The sequence below is a fragment of the Corylus avellana genome, chromosome ca1, assembly GCF_901000735.1.
Source record: "Corylus avellana chromosome ca1, CavTom2PMs-1.0".
In the NCBI taxonomy this organism is placed as follows: Eukaryota; Viridiplantae; Streptophyta; class Magnoliopsida; order Fagales; family Betulaceae; genus Corylus; species Corylus avellana.
Window position 1 is genome coordinate 49,485,750 of NC_081541.1, and position 11,176 is coordinate 49,496,925.

General features: G+C 34.9%; 1 protein-coding gene across 2 annotated transcripts; it reads left to right on the forward strand.

Moving 5' to 3' along the window:
- Nucleotides 1-4,487: 4,487 nt before the first annotated feature.
- On the forward strand, nt 4,488-11,170 carry LOC132167587 (basic leucine zipper 34). 2 transcript variants are annotated; one of them, XM_059578597.1, is made up of 5 exons: nt 4,488-4,698; nt 5,650-6,306; nt 7,664-7,739; nt 8,339-8,465; nt 10,916-11,170. In XM_059578597.1, the coding sequence occupies exons 2-5, from the start codon at nt 5,783-5,785 to the stop codon at nt 11,080-11,082; spliced, it is 894 nt and encodes a 297-aa protein (XP_059434580.1). In that variant the 5' UTR covers nt 4,488-4,698; nt 5,650-5,782; the 3' UTR covers nt 11,083-11,170. The 2 variants fall into 2 exon arrangements, with proteins under 2 accessions (XP_059434580.1, XP_059434581.1); XM_059578598.1 differs by having other exon boundaries at nt 5,661-6,306.
- The last annotated feature ends 6 nt before the right edge of the window (nt 11,171-11,176 follow it).

Below are 11,176 nucleotides of genomic sequence, written 5' to 3' on the forward strand. Positions count from 1 at the left end.
CTATCACTATTACATTTAGATATTTTTTTTCAAATACTTCTATATATATTACTTTCCCAAAAAATAGAGAAGACAAAAAATTTATTTTATTTCTTATTCATTTGGTGAGTGAATAGTATTTATTATCTTTAGTGAGTATTGTTCACTCACCATTTATTTTGGGTTAAAGTGAGGAGGCTAAAAATGGAGAATTTTAGCCACTTTCACCAAATTATTACTACACTTTATTTTACCACTCCCTTTTGAAATTTTAACCAAAGACAAATTCCTAATATTGTCCATATCTTTTTGTTTTATGAGTACTAAATACTCATCTCTCATCACAGTTTGATATAACTAGGTTGATGTTGTAATCTTATCTTGGCTCATGAATTTTTTTTCATTTTTTAATAAGGAAAGAAATTTCCTACAAATCAGTTTGGAGGAAATTTCCTTTAACATATTTTAATAGGTGAAGAGTGTCATCTCTCACATATTTTTTTTAATATATATTTTTTTTTGAAAGAAAATCCATATCAGTCTCATTCATAAAAATCATCATGAGTATAGAGCTCTTACAAGCAACCATAACCAAAGCTACGAGGTTAGAAGCGTCACAGATGACGTATTACATTCCAGGCTCAAAACCAAACCATTAACCCATAACTAAGCTACATATTAAAAAACAAATATGTACCAAACATATTCAAACTGATGCATAAGTAGTGCTTATTCCTTAAAACTGAGGGTAGACAAACCCCCACCCGAAACACTTCCAGTCTTCCTCCTCGACCCGAAAGTCAGGATAATGTTCACATCCACAACCCAAAGGCCTGGACCATAGCAAATAACCCAAAGGGCATCACGCATGCAGATCGAGAGGGGAAAGAGCCTTATTACAAGCAAAAAACAGAAAATAAAAGCGTACAGAGAAATAAATGGACTACAACAGAAATACAAACATAATAGAAAAAATCGAACAAACAACAAATAGAAACCAACAGAACAAGGAAAAAACCGGAGAATCATACTAAGCGGGAAACGGTAGCCGGAAGGAAGCCAACCGCGTGCTGGCCGAAAACCGACGCGGATGGTGAAGCGTTAGATCGCTCATGAGGAACCACGAGGAAAAGACAAACAGCCGAATAAGTATTAAGTAATGACGGGCGCTTGAAAGAGATCGGTGCTCGCTTCGGCTAAACTTTAGAGAAGAGTTTGGTAAAGTCAAAACATCAAAGTGTATTAAACGAGCAAAATATAAGCTCTTTCGGCAAAAAGCAGAACAAAGGAAGAAATAAATAACCGAAGCAAATAAATAAATAACGGAAGAACCGAAATCGGCTTATCCGGAGAAACGGATCGTTAAAGTGTGATGGGCATTGACGAATCCGGGTAGCAAGGTAGTGGAGCACACATTGAGGTGGACTATGCGACAGGAGGTTGATCGGGCAGGACATGAACCGGAGCCAAACCCGTCCTAGCAACAGGTGCGGCAAATGGAGAAGGGAGGAAGATCAGCCTCCAAAAAGCCCTAAAATCAGAGAAGGGGTAGCGAGGGAGGGAGATGAAGAAAATGCCCAAAGAGCAAGGACCTCAAGTAAATAGGCTAGCTGTAGGGCGGGGGAAGAAGAGGATGAGGGGGGAGGAGAAGGGAGGGGGAGAACATGGGTTCTCCCCCTTTGATGGCGCTCTTTGCTAGAGATAAAACCCTAGCAGAGAGCGTCTTAGTTTCATACTTGTGTATTCTCCAATCTTGTTGTCATATGACACTATTGTTACTTTGTTCGACACAAGTTTTTAAGAGTTATTTATTTTCATTTTACTAATCTATGAATCTAAACATTAATTTTTGGGAAATCCAAAGATATTAAATGACACTTGTCACTTATTGAAATAAGTTGAAGGAAATTTTTTCCAAATTGGTTTGAAGGAGAACTCTGTCCAAATAATAAAGGTTGATGAACATTACTATATTAGTCTAATAATACAAGAGTGGGATGAGAGATGAGCTTCTTTTATACCTAAAAGTTACGAAAAAGTACATATACTCACTCTCCTCAAACTATCACCAAAGTGTCAATGACTTTTCACCCAAAACTATCAATTGTGTTAATGTTCCTCATAAAGTATCAAAACAAAATGTCAATGTTCCCCTAATGATAAAAATATTCTTTATAATTTTTTTTTTTAAAAAAAATTCTTACAATTATATCAAAAAACAAATAAATAATAAATAAATAAACTAAATTTGGTTTTAAAAAAATTAAAAACCAAGGGAATCTTCCCCCCCTCCTTTGTTTTTAACAATTAGTTTTTGTTTTTGTTTTTTAGGGTGTGTTTGGGATTGAGATTTCGCAAGAATAATCTGCGTTTTTAAAATATATTGCAATTTAGGGTGCGTCATTGGGATTTAAAAAGCGCTTAATTTAAAATAGGAAAAAAAATATGCAATTTCTATAAACAGGCTAGGGTGCTTATTTGAAAAAGTATAAATTTAAACCAAAATCATGATTTCGCATGACAAATATTTGATTAAAAAGTATTTTTTAACACATTTTATAAAACGCTTTTGCGATTTTAAAAAGTAGTGATTTCAAAAACGAAATTTTTAAAAACGTAATTTTTAAAATCTTACTTATTGAAACCGCAATTGCAAACGGACCCTTAATTTTTTTTTTTCAAATTTATAAAAATATTTTTTTCTTACTATTTATTCATTTATTAATGTCATTGTTGTCTTTTTCTGAATTTGAAGGGACATTGACATTGTTTTAGTAATTTAATAAGGCACTTTGTATTCGTGTGGCAGGTCCGTTCGAGTCACTTTAAGGCATGTGTATAAAATTATATAGGTCAACTTTAACCCACCCTATTTAATTAAATTGATCAAATCCTTCATTTATAACCCTTTAATTTTGCATCGGGTTCATGTTGGGTTAGCGGATTATGTCAAAAATTGCATGTCATTGTGTCGTATGCCGGATTTGGGTCATGTGAAAGCATATAAAATTATATAGGTCAACCTTAATCTGACTCTTTTAATTAAAAAGATCAAATTCTTCAACCTTAACCATTTAATTTCATATTTGATTCGCAGGTTGTGCCAAAAATTGACAGCTCTAAAGACATTGACATAATTGAGAATTTAAAGAGGACATTAACAATAGAATGAGAGCTTGAGGGGCATATAGTTAGAGTTGACAATTTTTTACACGACTCGTGAATCCAACATGAAATTAGAGAGTTATGGTTTGGTATAAACGGGTTTAGGTCATAAACTGGGTGACCCGCTTAACCCATATATATATATATATATACATGTTGAAATGGGTTGTGTTTGGGTCGAAACAGTTAAACATATCGTATTGGGTTAGGTTAAACGTGTTAAACAAGTTGTGTTTGGATCTAAATGGGTAAAACAAGTTGACCCATTTATTAAACAGGTCAAGTTGGTCATGTAAGGTCACTTGTAGGTTGTGTTCAGGTTTAAAGGTCTGACTCATTTAGCCAGGGACGGAACCAAGAAATTTTAGCCAAGCCTTTTTTTTTTTTTTTTTCGGTTCTTTAGGATTTTTTTATTAAAATATATATATATATTGGTTGTTTTTTATGAACAAGGAAGGGCTAAAAAAGTGCGCATTTGAAAGTAAAGGCAAAAAATAAACTTAATGGGTATGGCCCAAAAAAATTAAGAATAGGGTTAAAACTTTTTATTGGATAGGGCCAAAAAAAATTGTTGGAGGAGGGGCAAATTACTAAATTAAAACTTTACTTTTTTTTGTTGGGGGGGGTTGAGGCATAGCCTACCCCTTCCCTTCTTCACTGCATTTAGCTAAATAGATGGTGTTCGATTTTACCCGACCCACCAACCCATTTTTTTAGCCATCTTTAATCTTCGAGAAAAGAGCATAAACTCCACATTTAGCGGATATAAACCCCTACCCACTTATTTTGTTTTAATGCTTAAATTGTTTTTAGTAGTCCTTATTGAAAGGATCAGGTCATTTTATGACTAATTTCCTACTTTTTACTTGTATTTCTTGCATTATAATTTTTATTTTTTTATTTATTATTTATTTTTATTATTATTATTTTTTTTAGGTTTGTTGTTCCGAAATCCACTATATTTTCAGTGTTTTAATCATAACAACCATTTCCTTACGAGAAATGCCTAGGAGTTAATATTTTTCTCATATTTAGCCCATCTTATTTTATAAATCAACTATTAAATTTATGAACTTATTTAGACCTCACATAAATAAATATTGGATTCCACAAATTTAATAATCAATCTATTAAATTTGTACGATAATATGAACCAAATATAAGAAACGTATTGACCATTAGCATTTTTATTTCCTTATTTGCAATATATATATATATATATATATATATAAAACTTTATTTTAGTATTAGTTTTTTCGCCACAAACTGAACGCTGACGAGACCTAAGCTTTTAAAAGTTAAAAAAACCCACGCCCCCAACAATCCGTACATTTTTGTCACCCTGTTAACCCAGGACCCAGCAAGTGGGAGAGACACTGCAATATGATACTCTGAGAGAGAGAGAGAGAGAGAGAGAGAGACACGCACACACAGAACAGAACCGAAGGATTCATGTGCTAAGGATTTGTGGTTTCATGTATACCATCCTTCACCCTCTCCCTTTGTCTGTCTCTCTGTCTCCTTGTTTCTGAAGAAATAAACAGAAAAGGAAAGGTAAGCCAAAGTTCCTCAAGAAAAAACAAAAAAAAAAAGGACAATTGCTACTCCAAAACAGCGGATTTTTAAATTTTATTTCTTTTTCTTCTTTAAAAGAGTTGATTTGGTTGTGGGTTTTTTCACTTGGGGCTACCTGGTTGGGATTTCATTCTGTAAATAACAATTTATGTTGATCTTAAGTTTCTGTAAAGTTTTTTTTTTCCTGTAAATTTGGGATCTTATGTGGTTATTTTCAATCCCTGGTAGAGTTAGATTCTTATTGTGTAGTGTTAACTGTTGCATTGATTTTATTATTATTATTATTTTTTTCTTTCAAGTTTGATATATTTAATTATTTTTTCCTATTAAATGTTGAATGTAGCTTTTTCCTCTGGTGCTTTGTTATCATAAGTTGCTTTAGGAGGCTTTTGGACTCTTATACCTTGACAGAATTTGTGAAGTATTTCTTGTCCTCCTGTTGATTGCTAAGAAAGTGAATGAAAGAAAAAGAATACAGAGTTTGGAGTGTATCTCAGGATTCTGATTGTGGTACAACCGAAAACCAATAGTGACAGAATTAGAGAAAGAAAAGAAAAAACTTAAAACTTGCTTTTAATGGTAAATACTAGAAAAATGACAAAAAAAAAAAAAAAAAGAAAAAAGAAAAAAAAAAGAAGAAGAAAATTCAATTGAGTATTCACTCCCATTGATTGTTCTAGAGAACAACTTATTTCGTAGTACTTTTTCTGCTATTATTTCTTTTGGGGATTGTAAGCGTGCAGTTTGTAATGTTGCAAAGAAGGTTTTATCTTTTTTTTGTTGTTGTTGATTTTTTGGGTAATTTTCATTCTAAGTTTTATCGCACAAATAATTGTTTTTTTTTCTCTTCAGTTAAACTTTTGTTGTGTCCTTTTTTGGGTTTTTTTTTCTTTCTTTCAACTTTATAATTTTTGTTTTCCTCTTGTAAAGTTTTTTTCCAGTAAGTTAGGCTTATAGAGGGACGAAAATGTTGTCTTCTGTTTTGGTCATAAAAGAGACAGAAAGAAGTTTAATCATGGTAAATAATGAGAAGCCAACCAGCACCCTGTAAATTAAGTTCACAATGTCAAGGCAAGCTCACCTTCCTCCACGCTGCCCAATCCTGAAGAAACCCATTGCTGGCATTCATGAATCTGTTGCTCCACAGCACCATAAGTCTTCCTCCCAAATCTCCATCCCTGAGGAGCCGCCAACATGGCTTGATGACTTATTAAGTGGCCCAGATTCCAACTCCAAGGGAATGTACCATCGTCGATCAGTTAGCGACTCTATTGCGCTTTTGGATGCCCTTGCAGACACGTTCCCAAGTCTGGCTTTGCATAGAGATGATGAGAACTCAGTTGTTAATGAGACTTGTAACGGTTTGGAATCAGCTTGTACCTATGGTCCTAATTCCCCTCGGAAAAAAAGCAATTTAACATTTGTAGAGAATGCCATAGTTTCAGCATTGTCTGAATCCGTTTCTCAGGAACCTACACATTATGTAGATGGGAATCTTCACATTTCTGCAACTACTCGCGCTGATTGGAAAGGAGATGATTGTCATTCAGTTGGTGATCTAAACACAGAGAACAAGCCTGTAAAAGGGTTAGAATCTAAACTCACTTTGTTAATTTGTTGACTTCACTTGCTATCACAGGCATGGTTCAAGTATGTATTGGCCAAAAAGTGATATGATGTGTGCTTTACATATTTATTTTAGTAGTATGTTTTAATTAGGGACATAGTTTCTGTTAATAGAAATGTTTATTTTGTGTGTGTGTGTCATTTTGGTGATTCTAGATTTCTGGTAGTTGTAGATATTACCAACATCTTGCTAAATTTGGCTGCTTGTGCATTGCTCTTGAAATGCATACCGCAACAGCCAAGTGATAACCGTTCTGCACCTTCTGGCTTCCAACTTTCCTAAAGCAAAGATAAAAATGAAGAGGAAAGAGATGAAGGGAGATAGTAGGTGGCAGAGGAGGGGAGGGAGAGAAAACAAGATATGATGCTGCCAATGGGGGGCGGTATGTGAGCCTCATGCCGGAGGAGGGACAGAAATGAGGGAGGCTTGTGGTGGGTCAGGGGGCGAGGAGGCCAGGGGGAGCTGCGTGCTTGATGGTGTTTTCCGGGCGGTGGTAGATCTAGCTTCCAAAGTGGCATGGGGGGGGGGTTTGGTGGGGAAGGAGGGCCTCCCTCCTCCCGAAAGGCTCACAGAGGGGGGGTTTCAAATGGGTTTTCTGGGAGGGGAGAGAGAGCGAAAGCAGTTAGTTAAGTGCTAATTGAAGAGTAGTAGTAGCAGTTAATCTTTAAAACAACCTTTTGTATTCACTGTGCAGTTAGGGAGCTTTGAATTTTTTTAGAATTTATTGAAGGCTCAGTGGATCAAATGTGCAAAATTTGTCATATAGACATTGAAGTGCTTTTCAGTATTTATAATAAAAAAAATTGTCATAAAAACTGTGGAAAGTTCAGGGAAAAGTCAATTCTGTAGTTAATAAACTGTCATTAATCTAATGACGTTACAAGCATCTTGGTCCCAAAATGCCCTGTCAAGATGAGCTTTGTTCTTTCCCTTGAAGAAGTCTATATAGATATATCTATGAAGTATCCAAGAATTGGGAATGTGGATTCTGGGAAAAAAACATTCTACTTAATATGTATTGGTAGAGAGTAACTACACTGTCAGTATCATAGCCTTGTGCTGTTGGGCCTCAATTTTGGATGACTTGTAATAAATGAGGTTATGTCTGGAAAAGAACCATGGAAGTCCATCACTGCCCATATCATTTTATATCCCTTGTATATACGCATGTTTCCTTTACAATTGTCATATGTATTTGATGATAAATCCATAAAATTTGACATTCAACCACCTAAGTGTTTTTATACATGCCCATTTGAATTTGATTATGCCTCTGTGCATTTTTCAAAATTTGACTGGTTTGATGACTTTCTACAGGCACTCTGGCCAGCGATCAAGGGTTCGTAAACTCCAGTATATTGCTGAACTGGAAAGAACTGTAGATGGTTTGCAGGTAACTTTGAGGAAAACAAAATGAGATAATATGGAACTGTCTGCTACTTATATTCAAGTATACTCAGACTGGTCTTTGTTCGGATGACATGCAAAGGGCTGTCTCATTATTCAAACAATAAATACTATATGTCACCAAGATTATCTAAACTTCTAAGGTAAATTATGTTGCATGTGGTAACATACGTGCTGCTATTTTTAGCCAAAAATTAAAGGAGAAAGACGATCTGAATCAGCTTTAAGTGTACATATGTAGGTGCATCCAGAAAGTAGAAGTCAAATATTTACACCAAGGATACCTTTTCCAATTCCCATGTTATAATACCCCCTTTCATCACTATTTGAGGATTCATTATCTCTAATGCTTTGAAGTTTGGCCACATCTGTAACTTAGGCTAGATCCTCCATTTTTAATGCTTGTGGCATCATTGCAGTTCAATATGGCAACCAATTTACTACTTGAAACCGATCTATTATTTTCTGTTGCTGGTCTTTGTATCTTATAGATCATGCACATTCATTTTCTAGTTCCATATCTGTTTTTTGATGAAATATTCATGAAAGCTATTGGAACTGAATGGGTTCTTTCACATTATGCAGACTCTGGAATCAGGATTGGCAGTCAGAGTCGCTGCTCTTCTTCAGCAACGTGTGTCTTTGTCCATGGAAAACTGCAAATTAAAGGAGCAGATGTCCAGACTGCAGCAACAAAAATTAATAATGGAGCGTAAGTTGTTATATCTTTTTGTTGATTTCTATGGGTAACTCAGAAATTAAGGGATGGTTTCCAAGAGTCCAAAGTCATTTGACCCTTGACTATTTTGAGAGCTAATGAGATTACTTGCATATCTGATTTTTAGCTTTTTGGTTTAATCATATGAAACCAATATCATTGCAGCATTATTCATCTGTTAGTGAAAAAACTAAATTTATCATTCAAAACAATCAGAGAATGCCATTCCTGAAGTGGAGTGCCAAATGAGAGAAGTGGTAGAAAAGGTTCCTAAAAACGTCTGGAAGATGTTAATTTTAAGTGAGGATGATTAGTTCTAAGAGACATGAGTAATTCATCAATGATGGATGTTTACACAATAAGAAGCTTGCCTGACTGAACACTATCAAGTTGAAAGTAGGTTAGACACAGCCTGCAGTGTAAGAAGTATGCATTTGGTCACTGTGCTTTGGACTTCCTGATTAGAAGTTGGACAGAATTTGTGTAATTCATTATCTTTCTAATGATATAAATTTTGCTATTTTTTAATTAAAAGGGTTTTAAAAAATCTTTGGTGTGGTCAACATCAGTTCCAATCAACTTTTGTAAACAAAGCATTTTTATAACAATATTATGATCTCATGAATTTAGACACATTTAGTTTCGATTAGCTATAATATATGTTAAATAAGCAAAAGCCCGATTTGTTTTCTGACTTAATTAAGTTGCTATGCCAGCTCCAAATAAGTGGTTTCAGGTAACAGCAATCCAAAGGATAATTTACTTCCAACGAAAAACTGAAAGAAAAGGAAAGAAAGAAAGAAAAGAAAAAAAAAAGAAAAGAAAAGAAAGGAGTTTTGGGTGTTAACAATAAAACTATATATGATGAAAGTAAAAGGAGCCATCATCAAGCATTTATCAAACTTACGCAATCCTCTTGACAAGATGTGCCACTCATGGTGAGCATTCACATAACAGACAACTTAACTTTTGATATGAAATCTAAAAAGCTTTTTGATTAAATTGGATGGATGAAATTAATTAATTTTTGCCTTTAACACCATGACATATGTGGTTCAAGTAATTGGTAGCCAAGGATTTAACCCCTTCACATGTTAATAAATTTTGATAAATTTTGATAAATTTTTTAAATCTTATCTGAAACATTCAAATGATTGAAGAAAGCATCTTAGGCAATACATTGTTATGCAATGAGAAAACATTATTGGACAAAATTGTTGCTTACATTTAAATTATTCAGAAGAAAAGTTTATTGATGGAAGTTAAATGGAAAGGGCATGGTTTATGGATAACTTTTAATCTGAAATTTCATTTTCTCTCGTGTGTATGACATTTTTTAATTTTGGTAAGTGTTAATTTGCATGCAGCATGGGTTCACTTTGTCAACTTTGATATGCTAGAAAACTTTTCCAAGAGGGAGAGAGAATGACCTATGGTTGGTGGGATAGAAGTTACTAGTTCTAGTTGAAATTTCTAGTCTTAATGAAGATACTCATAATTCCTATTTTAATTATATGGTGGCAATTGGCGGTGGGGATGTTAGATCTCATACCCCTACCACCAAATATGGCAGTAATTGGCTGCGGATCCCTGCCGTCAAATCTAGCAGCAACTGGCTCCAGATTTTGCACCCAAATAGTCAAAACACTCAATCCTCAACTTGTCAACCACCACCACACCATTGATGAACACCCAATCGCCCAAAATCCAAAAGCCTCAAAAGACCAACATGCACCACCGGCAAATACTACTACATAAACATTGAAAAACCCAAGACGGAGGGGCCGAGAGGTGAATATGTTAGAAAAAGATTAGGGTTTCTCATGCATACATATGAAGACACAAGGTCAGGTTGTTTGTAACCCAAATACCTATTGCTGATTTCCAACCTGACAAGTTGGAAATCAAAAGTTTTAATACTGATCCCTTAGCCGACACGTGTTGGAAGTCGGAATCTTCGGGTTGGGTCGATTGGGGCAGTAATATGCACACCCCTGGCTGGAGCAGGCAGTTTAGTGTCTTTAATTTGCCTTTGATTCTCTGTGGGACAGCTGGCAGTACCTTTCTCGAACTTGTCTAAGACGGATGGTTGACAACCTTACACTATGGCCACAATTAACAACACCCAATTTGGACATGTTAGTATTTTCAATATTTTGATGATATTTGGAAGAGATTGAACTGGAATAGTGTATTTTCTACTATTAATACCAGCTTTGTTGTAGGAGTTTCAGAGTTCTTTCTGGAAATTGCAACTTAAACAGCATGAGAAACTATCAATGCGATTACGTTCCAGGATTTAGGATTTCAATAGTTGCTTATATATTTGGTTTCTCATTTCAATTCCTTTCAAAAGATGCTGATAGTGGTATTATACTTCTTACTTGACCAAAATTATGAGATGGCATCTTTTCTAAGTACCATGTCGACCTTTTTTGTTACAGGTCAATATCTGTCTCTGAAGAAGCAACTTGAGAGATTGAAGATTTGTTTTGCAAAATCCCCAGATAACAAGATTAGCACATATTTTGGGTCTAGTCCGGCTGCAGACGCAACTAGAGTAGACGCTACTTGGCAGATGTTAGATATGGGAAAACTTGACATTAGTTGAGACTGAAATGCTGAATCATGATTTTTAGGTTGATTCCCTGAAAGCTGTGGCTCTTTTGCTTCATCTGCATTATGTTTGATGCGGATGCAGCAGC